Source organism: Carcharhinus amblyrhynchos, chromosome 2, assembly GCF_965287045.1.
Source record: "Carcharhinus amblyrhynchos chromosome 2, sCarAmb.v2.hapA, whole genome shotgun sequence".
Classification (NCBI taxonomy): domain Eukaryota; kingdom Metazoa; phylum Chordata; class Chondrichthyes; order Carcharhiniformes; family Carcharhinidae; genus Carcharhinus; species Carcharhinus amblyrhynchos.
This window is the reverse complement of record NC_137325.1, coordinates 102,810,504-102,826,699: the sequence shown is the minus strand read 5'-3', so window position 1 is coordinate 102,826,699 and position 16,196 is coordinate 102,810,504. Positions and strand designations below refer to the sequence as shown.

The window sequence follows — 16,196 nt, the reverse complement described above, 5'->3', positions numbered from 1 at the left end:
GGCAGAACTGTTAACTGGTTAAACTTCAGATGAACAGGGAGAAGAATTCAAAAAAAGAACAGCATGTAAGATTAAAAGGTAACTCTAAAGAGCAAGACCTCTACTTTTGTGGTCAAATTAACCACCTATTCAACACTTTCAACACAAAGGAACGTTTCCTTTGAACGTAATCCCGTACATAGCATTTTACTATTTCTTACAAGTTTGTATGTAATCAGTGACATTGTAATTAGAGAATACCAGGCAGGTCCCGGTTTCTCTCCCTCTGTTTTCTCCAAGCAACTTTGCTTGCATTGTAAGCTTCTTCAGGGTGTGGAAAGTGACTAGTGGAGTGCCCCAGGGGTCGGTGCTGGGGCCTCAGCTATTTACCATTTATATAGATGATCTGGAGGAGGGAACCGAGTGTATGGTGTCGAAATTTACTGATGACACCAAGATTGGTGGAACGGCAAATTGCGGGGAGGGTGTGGAGAGTCTGCAGAAGGATCTAGATAGGCTGGGCGAATGGGCCAGGAACTGGCAAATGGAATTTAATGTTGGCAAGTGCGAGGTGGTCCACTTTGGTAGGAATAATGGTAGGAAGGACTATTACGTGGCGAAAAACTGCAGCAGGCGACGGTGCAGAGGGACCTCGAGGTCCTTGTGCATGAGTCGCAAAAACCCAGCTTGCAGGTGCAGCAGGTGGTCAGGACAGCGAATGGGATGCTGGCCTTCATAGCAAGGGGGATTGAATATAAAAGTAGGGAGGTCTTGCTGCAGCTGTCTAGGGCACTGGTGAGGCCGCAGCTGGAGTACTGTGTGCAGTTTTGGTCGCCGCACTTATGCAAGGATATTTTGGCCTTGGAGGGAGCGCAGAGGAGGTTTACTAGGCTGATGCCGGAGTTGAGGGGGTTGAGCTATGAGGAGAGGCTGAATAAACTAGGCTTGTACTCGTCAGAGTTTAGAAGAATGAGGGGAGATCTCATTGAGACATATAAGATGATGAATGGGATGGATAGGATAGAGGTGGAGAGACTCTTCCCGCTCAAAGGACAGTAGGACTAGGGGGCATAGCCTCAAGATAAAGGGGGGGCGGTTTAGAACGGAGTTGAGGAGGAACTTCTTCATTCAAAGGGTGTTGAATCTCTGGAATTATCTACCCGTTGAAGTGGTGGAGGCTACCTCGCTAAATATTTTTAAGACGCGGGTTGATGGGTTTTTGATAAGAGAGGGGATTAAGGGTTATGGGGAGAGGGCGGGAATGTGGAACTGAGCCACGACAGATCAGCCATGATCTTATTGAATGGCGGGGCAGGCTCGAAGGGCTAGATGGCCTACTCCTGCTCCTATTATGTTCTTATGTTAAAGCAGCAGAATATTGCTTTGCATGTCTCTGTTACAATTTTTGCAAATTGAAAAGGATCCCATATCCTTAACATGCATCAGATGCATCAGGAGAATCAAAGAGAAGTTAGAGCACAGAAGGAGGCCATCCAAGACTCCAGGGTATGTTGCAGTGCAGGTATTGCTGCTGTCCATAAGCCATGACCTTGTGTTTGAGATGCTGATTCACAGATACTTTTTTTTCCTCAGTCAGCCGAATGCTGAGGTGGCATGTTGGAAGTAATGATGAATTTTGTCATCTTATGTCTGCCTGCATCAATAGTCAGTAAAAAGTCTGACAACACCAGGTTTTAGTCCAACCAATTTATTTCATAATAGACTCACAAGCTTTCGGGGTTAGTCCCTTCGTCAGGTGAATGGAGAACTCGCCATTCACCTGACGAAGGGACTAACCCTGAAAGCTTGTGAGTCTATTATCAAATAAATCGGTTGGACTAAAACCTGGTGTTGTCAGACTTTTTACTGTGTTTACGCCAGTCCAACGCCAGCATACCCACATCATGCATCGATAGTCCACATTTTCTAGTGTCTTACTGTTTATCTTAATTTATGTTGTGCTTTGAGAGCTGGTTGGAAGAGGATCTTAGTTTTCCAAGTGTTTACCCAAAAGCTCAGTTTCTGAATGAGCACACATTCGGCGTCAGCTGCATACTTGAGCACAATCACTGACGGAATAATTTTTGTTTTTTTATTGAAGACTACATGGATTGAATAGTTTCCTATCTGTTCTGTAAGTTATCCCCATGCCCGTGGGTAATTTGCTTATGATGAGGTGTAATATTACAGCACGCAAATTGGAGGAGAGCACTGTTGTAATGGCACAGCCATGTTTAACCCCAAGCTTCACCTAGATGGGGTCAATGGTAATGCTGCTGGTCGGAATTGCAGCTTGCATATCGTCATGAAGCAAGATGAGGATGGCAACAAATTTTTGAAGGTAATCAAATTTAAGGAGGGTATTCCGTAAACCTTCATGATTGACATAGTTGAAGGCTGTCATGAGGTTGGGGGAAGAAAATGACTTTTACGGTGGTTGATTGAGTTCCTTGAGCTTTTCCACAGTAAAGTTCATGTCTGTGAAATGTCTGAAAACTACCCTGCAACTCTGGCTGGAACTCTGCGGTCACTAGCTGGACATGATTGAAGAGGATCCATGCAATGATCTTTCCTTTGGCAGGTAGTAGGGAATCTTTTCTGTAGTTACTGTAAACCCTTGTTTTAAGTGTTCATTTTTAAAGTGGGTTGTGCCGTATTCCCTGTTTTAAAGTGTGTGAGCAATGTGATGATATCATCACATCGAGTGTGACTTGTGATCAGTATAAATTTTGTCTTTTCCATACATTTGAGGAGCATCATTTATTTGCTGCGTTTTCAAGCACCCCTTGCCCTGCCCAGTACAAAACTAAACTTCATGTTTAATCATTTTCTAACTGTGCATTCTATTAGTTGAGGAGCTCTGTACTTACAGTACAGATACTGTACTATAAACTGTTCTTCAAATTTCTTTGGCACAGTACATACCTGTGGAACTGGGGTGGCCATCTGTTTAAAAAAAAATGATTTGCTATACCAGAGTACCCTGTACTGAACTATAGAGTACCTCCGAGGAGCTTGTTGTAAACATGATGTTTAAAGAGATTTCTACTGGAATGAAATCTGCAACAAAGCAATTTTAACATTGCTCACTGGACAGTACATTTTAATAAATCAAACTGTATGGCAATGTTCCAATTTTTATCATTGATTTTTCTAGGGACAGATTGCTCTTAGGAACCTCCCTCTGGCTTTATCATTAATTCCTACAGGAAACCATGTTTCACTTAAATGGATTTCACTTAATGGTGATTTTTAGGAATGCAATCACCACTTTATTGAAGACTCCCTGTACTGTAATTGGATTTGCCTCCTTTCTTGAATTTGGTCATACTCACAATGCTACTCAAGTTTCTCTTTTCCCAAATGAGGGAGGTGAGGTTGTGCAGCCATGCTAGGTGTGCACCTCTGCCATGTTCCAGAATTTGAGCAGGGGTTCCACCTGCTGCAAAGATTTTCTCGTTTTTCAGCTTTCAAATGACTTTTTCGATTTGCTGTAGATTAGGATAATGCTGAGACTGAGCCATATAGGGTACTGAAGAATGAAGTTGAGGCATTCAAGACTAAGACTGATTCTTGGTTGAAGAGTTCTTTGAACTGTTCTCTTCAGTGAGCACAGATGGCCTCCCTGTTCTTGATGACCCCACAGCTGGAGTAACTGCCTTTTTTTTTGTTCATTCGTGGGGCATGGCATCGCTGGCTGACCAGCATCTATTGCCTATCTCTAGTCGCCCTTGAGAAGGTGCTGGTGATGAGGTGCCTTCTTGAATCGCTGCAGTCCATGTTCTGTGGGTTGACCCAAAATGCCATTAGGGAGGCAATTCCAGCCACTGCCAAGGAATGGCAATACATTTCCAAGTCAGGATAGTGAGTAGCTTAGAGGGGAACTTGCAGGTGATGGTGTTCCTATTTATCTGCTGCCCTTGTCCTTTGTAGATGGAAGTGGTTGTTTGAAAGGTACTGTTCAAGGATCTTTGAATTACTGCAGGGTATCTTGTAGATCGTACACACTGCTGCTACTGAGCATTGGTGTTGGGGGGATTGATTTTTGTAGATATGCCATTTAAGTGGTGTACATGAGTTGTTGGATCTCTCATGCTCTCTGTATCCACTACTTGTTCTTTTTGTCACAGATTTTATGCTATTCTGTTATCTGTACAGATCTATAGGACTGCTTTTCCAGATAACAATTGGTCGCTAGACTTGGTGTTTCTTATAGAGTGCAGAATTGGATGAGTTGAACTGTGAACTACAGGGGAGGGACAGAGACTTGTTATACATGATCAGTGCAGTGCATGTGTTCATGACAAAACTGGGCCTGTGGTCTCCCAGTTAAAGAACGAAATTACCGCGCGTTTCCCAAATCTGGAGAAAATCTAACAAATTCTGTGACCATCTCAATAAATTGGAAAATGAATTGAACAGACAATTTCAGGAGTTAGACAAGGTGGAAAAAATCATTATGTTCATCTCAAATCATTTTCTGCAAGTAAACATTGGAGAACTGACAGCAAAATTTCAGCAGGTGTTCAAATAAAGCAATGGGCTTGACATGGAAATAATTATCACGCAAAACGTCATAGAGTTGAAAGGTAAGTCAAGGAACTAAGATGCATGGGGACTTGTAAACAGAGAAAAGTATCCTCTTCTCATGTCCTGTGCATTCAGACCGATGCCTTGCTTTGGTTTCACATTTCTCTGTGAGGTGGCTTTTTTTAAGATGAAAGTCATCAAATCCAAGTATCGCACTCATCTCTGATTCCCATCTGATGGCCAGTCTGAAACTGGTCATCGCAAACCATGACCCAGACTCCTCAGTACTCGCAATGTGCAAGTACAGGTGTCACGTTAAGAATAGATGAGTGTTATGCATAAGAATATTTTGCGTGAGGGGGTTAGTAAAGTTAAATTTTTAAGAGTAGATCTTGTGCTGCATTTTAATGCTAAAAGTGATCTTGTGCTCAAAAAGATTGGAGACACTGCAGTGCAGTAACTAATGAGCTATATCAGTGGTGTATGTTAATTTCTTCCATTCTAGAATAAATACTTGGGAATACAGGGATGGAACCTGGATGGGAGTGTTGTCGGTACAGGTTGGATGTGCCAAATGACAACCTCCTGCACTATAGGGATTCTATGATTTCTGTTGATTTCATCAAAACTTTGACTATACCTTTTTGTATATCATTTTCACTTTATCCATGCCCACACTAATGCAAGCAAACATACTAAGATGCCTTGAATCCACCTTGTATCAAAAAACTGCAATTTTTTAAACAGTCAGCAAAATCTTAAATTAGCAAAGTGCAAAAATCTGCATTGTAGATAATGAAATGTGAAATTTAGGTGCTACATTGCAATGCAATAAAAATGTGTACCTGAAAGGATTGTATAATTAAGTACATAAATGCCATACATTGTTATGGTTGCATTATTGTTTCCATACAGGAACAGGCAATAGACCGTGAACAGGAGAGAGATGTATTTCAGCAAGAGATACTGAAATTGGAGCAACAACTGAAAACTCCGCAAAGACTCCAACCAATCAATGATCAAAGAAATAGAGAGGTAACATTTTTACTTTTTAAAAAAAAGCAAGTACGAGAAATGGCAGATGTAAAGGGAAATCTCCGATGTATTGATGCTGATTTGTTTCACATAGTCATTCTGTTAATCCCTAACTCTCTCAAAATACCATCCAACTTCATTCAAAAAATAAGAAAGTCAAACACTATTGATTGTTTTTATATCTGTGCTTGGCTCTTGATTATATCATTAACATTTCAAGTGACCTCAACCAGCTAGAAAGGTTCACTCTTCAAAGTACTCTGAACTGGCCAGATGAGTTATTTAGTTGTCAGGAAGGCAACTGCTGACACAGCCACATCTTTTGAGCGAATGGTGAACAAAGAACAACCCAGCACGGGAAACAGGCCCTTCGGCCCAACGAGCCCGCGCTGCCGCATCCTCCTACACCTACCCTGCCCTGTGTGTATGTGAGTGGAACCCCTAATTTAGCCAGATTCAGGGGAGAACAGTGTCAGTTTGGTATACCAATCAGCCTAAGAGCACATCTTTGGGGTGTGGGAGGAAACCGGAGCGCTCGGAGGAAACCCACGCAACCACAGGGAGAATGCGCAAAGTCCCACAGACACAGGCCCAAATCCATGTATCTGCACAGCTAGCAGTGATAGTCACTGAGCTGTTGCGGCGCCTGTCTACTGGTCCAGGATTAAGCACACACTGACACGAAGTACTAGGCCATTCCCAGAACCTCCAAGAGCAGCCCACGCACGACCCACCGTGTGCATGCCCCTCGTTTGACAACAAGGTGGACCGACACCTGCGGAATAAAAAGACAAAACGTTAACACATAATTCTACGTTTCCGGTGTCGTCCCGAGGCTCTGACCCTATTTAACACCCTCTACAATAACCCTCCATCCTTGTTTCGCTCATGTGTCTATCTAAGTAAACCTTAAACAAGTCCAACGTGCCTGCCTCCGCCACCCTACTCGGCAGCGCGTTCCATACCCCCACGACCCTCTGTGTGAAGAACCTTCCTCTCATATCCAAATTATACTTCTCCCCCCTCGCCCTTAGATCGTGACCTCTCGTAATTGTCCCCAATCTAGGGAACAGCCTACCACTATTGACTCTACCTATTCCCTTCAGTATTTTATATACCTCTATCATGTCCCCCCTTAATCTCTATCTTTCCAAGGAGAAGAGTCCCAGTTTCTCCAAACTTTCCTTGTAACTGAGTCCTTCCATGCCAGGCAACATCCTGGTAAACCACCTCTGCACTCTCTCCAGAGTCTCCACGTCCTTCCAGTAGTAAGGTGACCAGAACTGGATGCAGTACTCCAAATGCGGTCTAACCAACGTTCTGTACAACTGAAGCATTAGACGGCAGCTCCTATACTCTGTACCCCTTCCTATAAAGGCTAGCATTCCATAAGCTTTCCTCACAACCTTCTCTACTTGTGTCGCCAGAGACTTGTGAACCTGCACTCCCAGGTCCCTCTGTATTTCTATACTCCTAATCGGTCTACCTTCTATCACGTAGCTCCTCCCTGCATTATTCCTTCCAAAATGCATCACCTCGCATTTGTCAGGATTAAATTCCATCTGCCATCTATCTGCCCAATATACCAACCTATCTATATCCTGCTGTGTCACCTGACATTCCTCCTCGGTATCCGCCAATCCTGCCATCTTGGTGTCATCCGCAAACTTGCTGATCACACCACGTACGCTCTCTTCCAAGTCGTTTATATGTACTACAAAGAGGAGAGGTCCCAGTACTGAGCCCTGCGGCACACCACTGGAGACTGGCCTCCAGCCCGAAAAGGTCCCCTCGACAACTACTCTCTGTCTCCTATTGCCCAGCCAGTTTTCAATCCACCTAGCTACCTGTCCTTGTATCCCATGTGCCTTAACCTTTTCTACCAGCCTACCATGAGGGACTTTGTCAAATGCCTTACTGAAATCCATATAGATGACATCAACGGCTCTCCCATCGTCAACCGTTTTTGTCACCTCCTCAAAAAATTCTACCAGATTCGTAAGGCAAGACCTCCCCCTAACAAAGCCATGTTGCGTATCCCTAATCAGATCACAACGCTCCAAATGTTCATACATCCTACCCTAAGAATTTTTTCCAATAATTTTCCTACCACCGATGTCAAACTCACTGGTCTATAATTACCAGGGTTATCCCTACTACCTTTTTTAAACAGCGGTCAACATTAGCTACCCTCCAGTCTTCTGGGACCTCACCTGTGTCCAAAGAAGAGACAAAGATTTGCGTCAGAGGCCCAGCAATTTCATCTTTCACCTCCCTAAGCAGCCTGGGATAAATACCATCAGGCCCTGGAGCTTTATCCGTTCTTATGCTACCTAAAAAACCTTCTTCCAAATCCTTAGCACGATTTAGCGACTGCATTCACTATGTGGGAGCTTCTTGTAATGGCCACTAAATTACGTGCAAATTCAGAAATGCAAACTCAACGAAGGATTTAAATTTGAGTCCCCTCATCTTGCTGGCGACATGATCAAGTTTAAATTATAACCTCATTAAAGGGCTTGACGCCATAGTGGTCTCCCCAAGACAACCCCCAGCACAAATTATTATTGGGTTTCAAAAACCATGGTGACCATGCCAGAGACACAGAGACACCCTGGGTGTTACCACCCAGGGTGGATATACATGCTGGACATTACCCTCTGGCACACTGACAGTTGTTAGGATTGGGTGAGAACAGTGAACATTTGATCTGGTGAGAAAAGCCCCCTATGAAACTCTGGTAATTTTTGAGAAGATTGCGGCCCTTATTTCTCCCTTAACCTGACGTTGGATATCTTGCCAAGGTCGTGCAAAAAGGGTGATTGTGTCTAGCCAAAGTCCCAAAATTTGCCTTTTTCCACATTGTGTCTGAGAAGCCGAATGAAGCATAATTTTGCTATTTCTTCTTCCCTTGCCACTCATTTGTTTAATCTGACACGTAGGTGGGCTAAATTGCTGATATCATCTTAAATCTAGGGAATTGTTAGAAGGTACCATGTGTTATTTCAATGAAGATTACCTGGAGAATTCAGCTCAAAGCTGCATGATGTTGAATTTGATAGCCCCCTTCGTTGCTTTTGAATCAGTCTATTCCTATGCTCCAAGCAACCCCATATTGTTTGGGTGACCACTGCCCAAAACAACCAACCTGAAAACTGGCAAAATCCAAAATCTGTCACCACTTGGGTCCCAAGGTTGTTGGTTCTGAGAGTTTGCTTGTATTCCTTAGCACTGAATATCGCTACTATGTCTGTTTATAAGTGCAGTAAGAAGTCTCACAACACCAGGTTAAAGTCCAACAGATTTACTTGGTAGCAAAAGCCACTAGCTTTCAGAATGCTGCCCCTTCATCATGTGAGTGGGAGTTCTATTCACAAATGGGGCAAATAAGGACACAAACTCAAATTACAAAATAATGGTTATGACACAAGTCTTTACAGGAAATCGAGTCTTAAAGGTACAGATAGTGAGAGTGGCGAAAGGGTTAAGCACAGGTTAAAGAGATGTGTATTGTTTCCAGCCAGAACAGTTAGTGAGATTTTGCAAGACCAGGCAAGTTGTGGGGGTTACAGATAGATAGTGTGACATGACCCAAGATCCCGGTTGAGGCCATCCTTGTGTGTGGAACTTGGCTATCAGTCTCTGCTCAGCAGCTCTGTGTGTGTCATGAAGGCCGTCTTGGAGAACGCTTACCCGAAGATCAGAGGCTGAATACCCGTGACCACTGAAGTGTTCCCCAACAGGAAGAGAACAGCCTTGCCTGGTGATTGTCAAGTGGTGTTCATTCATCCGTTGTTGTAGGCCTCCCCAATGTACCATGCCATGGGACATCCTTTCCTGCAGCATATCAAGTAGACAGCATTGGCCGAGTTGCATGTGTATGTACTATGTACCTGGTGGATAGTGTTCTCATGTGAGGTGATGGCATCCATGTTGATGATCCAGCACTTCTTACAGAGCATGCTGTGGCAGGGTTGTGTGGTGTCGTGGTCACTGTTCTGGCTGGGTAGCTTGCTGCAGACAATAGTCTGAGGTTGTGCGGTTGTTTAAAGTTGAGAAGTGGGGGTGTGGGGATGGCCTTGACGAGATGTTTGCCTTCATCAATGACATATTGAAGGCTCTGGAGAAGATGTCATAGCTTCTCTGCTCTGGGAATGTATTTGACGACAAAGGGTACTCTGTCCGCTGTGTGTTTGCCTTGTTTATCTTCGGGTGGCAGTAGAGATCTCCGACGCAGGGAGTACATCCTGGCTGGAGACAATACACATCTCCTTAACTTGTGCTTAACCCTTTCTCCACTCACATTGTCTGTACCTTTAAGACTTGATTACCTGTAAAGACTCGCATTACAACCATTATTTGTAATTTGAGTGTGTGTCTTTCTATGCCCTGTTTGTGAATAGAACCCCCACTCACCCGATGAAGGGGCAGCACTCCGAAAGCTAGTGCCTTTTGCTACCAAATAAACCTGTTGGACTTTAACCTGATGTGGTGAGACTTCTTATTGTGTTTACCCCAGTTTAATGTCTGCATCTCCACATCATGTTTATAAGTCAACAATTTTCTGCAAATTATCAAAGTCAGCATTTTGAAAGACTTTAAAATTCAAAACTCTCTGGTTTAGATCATGCAATTTTCTATTTAATTGATACTGTAAGCCATTGGCTCTGCTACTTCTGATGTGCCTATTTTGTTTTGTTAAATTCAAATGATCTATCCATGAAATTTTGGTGGAGGTTCACAATAGTAAAATGGAGCAGGAAATGGTGTAATTTACAACATAAGTTGCAGCTCACAAACTTGCAAGAAATCCTGGGCAAACAGCTTAATTATTGGGTTGCTTTTTTCGCTCTAGATCTATCAGCAATGTTTTTTTTCATGGACATTGAGTTTTTTAAAAAGGTAATTCATCTATGATTTAACTATGAGTGCTCTTAAATTCATAGCTGATTTTTGTTCCTCATCATTGTTCTTGCCTTACCAAGATGGAAAATCTGGCAGATCAGTTGAAAGACAAGACTGACCGGTGCAGTGAACTTCTGCTTTCCAAAGAACAGCTTCAGAGAGATGTACAAGAACGGAATGAAGAAATTGAGAAAATGGAAAACCGAATAAGGGAATTGGAACAGGCATTGATCAGTACCACTTATCCAATACAAAAGGTAATTGGTTTGTCTACTAAACTGAAGTAAATGGGGCTGGACTCATTTCTACCATTTCTGTTGGTAGAAAACCAGAAGGTATTATGGGCCCAAATTCCAGTCTTTATGGGGCTTGTTTTTGAAATGGAATTTTGTAGGTACTAAGACAGTATACAGTACATTATAGTGCCAAAGTCTGTCTAGGAGAGATGGCTTGTGCAGCACACCTCTTGTTGAGCGTTACTGAGTCTTTTTGTGAAGAATTTCACAGCTCAGACTGTCTTTCCTAGCTAGAGACAATTAGAATGCAAGAACAAAGTTTTTTTTTACATGTATAAATTGGCTGAGATTTTTCACTCAGCTTCAGGTCAGATAGGTTTGGCATCAGGAGCATAACTTTAAAACTTCAAAATATCGTGAGAAATGCAAAGTTTTACATTTTCGTAAATGCATGATGCAATGCTCCCCTCCATGTGTCAGTAATGGGGTGCATTTTCTGACATTCAATGTCAGGAGCCTCACTTGAATATATTACCATATAATTATCAAGCCCAAGTAGAAACTGGAATTAGAGATTGCCCCACCAGCGATACATTGTGGGACCTGGTCTTTGAAGTTTTGTCTCCTGAGTGTCGGACTACTCACTCATTGAAGCCATCATTGCTGTGGATGGCTTCAATGCCACATTTTTTCCTGATGTGGGAATGCCGGCGTTGGACTGGCATAAACACAGTAAAAAGTCTGACAACACCAGGTTTTAGTCCAACCAATTTATTTGATAATACAAGCTTTCGAGGGGACTGCCTCTTTCACCTGACGAAGAAGCAGTCCCCTCGAAAGCTTGTGAGTATTATCAAATAAATCAGTTGGACTAAAACCTGGTGTTGTCAGACTTTTTACATTTTTTCCTGACATTGGATTTGCCGATATACGAGAAAATCTCGCCCAGTGAGCGCATCTCTCTCTTTGGTAACTCAGGCTATGAGTGCGAGAAAGACCATGTTACTATGCAAGTATCACTAATCTCTAGTAAACAGTTATTTTCCAATCTCCTGTTATAATTAAAAAGGCTGAAGAAAGAAGATCACGATTTATCTTGAATGTCCAAGGAGACAGTGTGCTTGAGACACAGCTGCAAGTAGAACGTGATGCTTTAGAGCGAAAGGAAAAGGAGGTAAATTCATCTTTTAAAAATTTTTTCTTTAAAATTGTACCAATATGACATTTTAAACCAGACTTTCATTATTTGGAAATATCTCTTTGCTGAAACTGCTATCAGCACTCTTCTGGGTTATTCTCTTGATTCACTGCTTTCTAGTGTTTATTACCTGCACGCTTCAACAAGAGAAAATGTTCAATAGCTAGGAATTATGCTAGTGGAATTTCTAGTTTTGACCTTATCTAAATTAATTACTCCTGCAGATTTCTTTAATATGTGATACCTTTCTTTGTAGGGGTCAGGGCATGCATAATTAACTTTTGAGAAAGGCAAAATCCTGCAGAAGCTAAAAATCTGAAATAATAGAGAAGATGCCAGAAATATTTAATTGATGGAACACGGATCTCAAATGATTAACTTTGCGTCTCCCTCCATGAATGCTGCCTGACTTGAGTATTTCAAGCAATTTGTTTTTTCCTGACTGTTGAAATTGCTAGTTATTATGCAGCACTTTTTTCATATGCATCTTCCTATAATGCAAAAACAAATTCATATAATTTTCCTTACATACTAGAAAATGTGATGTAGCGGAACTTTTTTGACATTTTTTCTTCTTTAAAGAGAAATTTGGTCTCATTACTTTAACTTGAGCGACTTATTTACTTCCTATAAAGGCGTCTTCATCGCATTTTTTATATTTTATTTCTCTTGCGAGTTGCTTTACTTGGTTTTGTGGAGTATAGGTTTGAGATCTGCTCAACTCGGTGCTTGATCTGAGATGTGTTGAAATGAGGCAGTAATATCTCCCAATGGGGATGGGAAAAAAATCAGAGCACAGAAACACTCAGGTAATAACTGATGTTAACTAATTCAGTGTATGAGTAGCAAATTTGAGAACTTTACTATTTCATTCAATATCTTCACCCCGTTAAAGTAAATGTATGCATGTTGCCGCCCTGCTTTTGTATGCTTTACTTTCATAGAATCATAGCAATCTTACAGTGCAGAAAGAGGCCATCTGACCACAATCCCACCCAGGCCCTACCGCCATATCCCTACATACTTACCCACTAATCCCTCTAACCCACGCATCTCAGGACACCAAAGGGCAATTTTAGCATGGCCAATCAACCTAACCTGCACATCTTTGGACTGTGGGAGAAAACTGGAGCATCCGGAGGAAACCCAGGTAGACACGAGGAGAATGTGCAAACTCCACACACAGTGACCCAAGCTGGGAATCAAACCCTGGTCCTTGGAGCTGTGAAGCAGCAGTGCTAACCACTGTGCTATCACATATAAACATTGTATGTTGCAAGTGGAATGTTGGAGTTGCAGAGAGAGCAATAGTGAGTCAGAATTCCTAATATGATACAAAGTTCAGAGGAATGCCGTGATAATGATTTTGATCCAGTTTACAAGAATCTGCCTTGATGAACTCTTTTTTCCTGAAAAATGTATGCCCATATGATGTGTGAACTATCGTAAGTAATGAGCAAATGTGGGTCATCCAATTTTTACTGTTTGTGTTTCATAATGAATTTTTATTGTTCTGAGTTTTCATAAATCATATTCTTGGTTTTATTCCAATTATGGAATGTATTGAATCCTGTTGAATTTGATAGATCATAGGAACATTGATACTTTCAGTTTTCTAAACCAATAATCCAATACTTTTCTTATTTTAAACCTTTCTACTCTTTCAGTGTCCCAAAATGTATCCTTCTAAATAAGAACATAAGAAATAGGAGCAGGAGTAGGCCATCTAGCCCTTCGAGCCTGCCCCGCCATTCAATAAGATCATGGCTGATCTGTCATGGCTCAGTTCCACTTTCCCGCCCTCTGCCCATAACCCTTAATCCCCTCGCTTATCAAAAACCCATCAACCTGCGTCTTAAAAATATTGAGCGAGGCAGCCTCCACCACTTCAACGGGCAGAGAATTCCAGAGATTCACCACCCTTTGAGTGAAGAAGTTCCTCCTCAACTCCGTTCTAAACCGCACCCCCCCCCCCTTTATCTTGAGGCTGTGCCCCCTAGTCCTACTATCCTTTCTGAGCGGGAAGAGTCTCTCCACCTCTATCCTATCCATCCCATTCATCATCTTATACGTCTCAATGAGATCTCCCCTCATTCTTCTAAACTCTAACGAGTACAAGCCTAGTTTATTCAGCCTCTCCTCATAGCTCAACCCCCCTCAACTCCGGCATCAGCCTAGTAAACCTCCTCTGCACTCCCTCCAAGGCCAAAATATCCTTGCGTAAGTGCGGCGACCAAAACTGCACACAGTACTCCAGCTGCTGCCTCACCAGTGCCCTAGACAGCTGCAGCAAGACCTCCCTACTTTTATATTCAATCCCCCTCGCTATGAAGGCCAGCATCCCATTCGCCTTCCTGACCACCTGCTGCACCTGCAGGCTGGGTTTTTGCGACTCATGCACAAGGACCCCGAGGTCCCTCTGCACCGTCGCCTGCTGCAGTTTTTCGCCACTTAAGTAATAGTCCTTCCTACCAAAGTGGACCACCTCGCACTTGCCAACATTAAATTCCATTTGCCATTTCCTGGCCCATTCGCCCAGCCTATCTAGATCCTTCTGCAGACACTCCACACCCTCCGCACAATTTGCCGTTCCACCAATCTTGGTGTCATCAGTAAATTTCGACACCATACACTCGGTTCCCTCCTCCAGATCATCTATATAAATGGTAAATAGCTGAGGCCCCAGCACCGACCCCTGGGGCACTCCACTAGTCACCAACCACCAATCCAAATAGCACCCATTGACCCCCACTCTCTGCCTCCTATTTGATAGCCAATCCTCTATCCACGCTAACACCCTACCCCCAACTCCATGCCCCCTTATCTTCTGCAATAACCTCTTGTGAGGTACCTTGTCAAACGCCTTCTGAAAATCAAGAAAGACCACGTCCACCGGCTCTCCTCTATCCACTGCCCTAGACACATCCTCATAGAACTCCAACAAATTTGTCAGACACGACTTCCCCTTAACGAAATCGTGCTGCGTCTGCTCTATCAAGCAATTCCCCTCAAGATGCCTCGCTATTTCCTCCTTGATGACGGATTCTAACATTTTACCTACAACAGACGTTAAACTAACCGGCCTATAATTCCCTGCCTTTTGCCTGGCACCCTTCTTAAACAACGGCGTAACATTAGCCGTTTTCCAATCTTCCGGCACTTCCCCGGAATCCAGCGACGTTTGGAAAATAACCACCAAGGCATCCACTATCACCTCCGCCATTTCTTTCAGAACCCTTGGATGCATTCCATCTGGTCCTGGGGACTTGTCCACAACCAGTCCCTCCAGTCTGTCGAGCACCACCTCTCTAGTAACAATAATGTCATTGGGACCCTCCTGTCCTACCATCTTTCCATCGCTAACACCCGGCAAATTATTCACGTCCCCCTCCGTGAAGACTGAAACTAAAAAGTTATTCAAGGCCTCAGCCATTTCCCCATCCCCTACCACTAAGTCCCCCCTCTCATCCTCTAAGGGTCCAACGTTCACCCTAGCCAGCCTCTTTTTATATATTTATAAAAACTCTTACTATCCTTCTTTATATTAAGCGCTAGCCCAGCTTCATAGTTTCTCCTACCCTTCTTTATCAACTTCTTTGCCAATCTTTGTTGACTTTTAAACCTCTCCCAATCCTCTTCTCGCCCACTACTCTTAGCTACTCTAAACGCCTCCGCTTTTAATTTAACACTTTCCTTCACCTCCTTTGTTATCCACGGCTTATTACCTCTCCTCCTACGGTCCTTTTTAACCATCGGAATAAATTTCTGCTGAGCACCAAGAAAGATCTCCTTAAAGATCCTCCACTGCTCCTCAGCAGACCTACCTTCCAACATGCTCCCCCAGTCAACATTCGCCAATTCTTCTCTCATCCTTCCGTACTGCCCTCTGCTCAAACAAAGGACGCGTGTCCGGGAACCCACTTTCTCCTCCTCCATCTGCACCAGAAACTCCACCATACAATGATCACTCTCCCCAAGAGGATCCTTCACCACAAGGTCCCTAATTCTACCCGCGTCGTTACATAACACCAGATCCAAGATAGCTCGCTCCCTCGTCGGCTCCAACACACACTGTTCAAGGAAACTATCCCGGCAGCATTCCAAGAACTCCTCCTCGAGCCCACCACGTCCAACATGGGTCGACCAATCAATATGTAGATATTGTCTTTGAATCTTCTGTCTTGTCTTTGTATCTAAAAAATCGCTAATCCACACAGCTGCGCTAAACTGTATTTTCTAAAGTGCGGCCATGATATTGGTTTCCCTGGTTATGTTTTGTGACATTTTAAGTCTGTACTCCTCAAGCATGGAAT

At 43.1% G+C, this 16,196-nt stretch overlaps 1 protein-coding gene across 7 annotated transcripts in view; it reads left to right on the top strand.

The window, feature by feature from the left end:
• akap9 (A kinase (PRKA) anchor protein 9) overlaps window positions 1-16,196 on the top strand; it is a 211,579-nt gene that overhangs the window by 132,045 nt on the left and 63,338 nt on the right. For all 7 annotated transcript variants that reach the window (XM_080210240.1, XM_080210222.1, XM_080210231.1 and 4 more), the window contains 3 exons: window positions 5,425-5,544; window positions 10,530-10,706; window positions 11,755-11,859. In XM_080210240.1, the coding sequence (XP_080066366.1) occupies window positions 5,425-5,544; window positions 10,530-10,706; window positions 11,755-11,859 (402 nt within the window). The remainder of the gene's footprint in view (window positions 1-5,424; window positions 5,545-10,529; window positions 10,707-11,754; window positions 11,860-16,196) is intronic.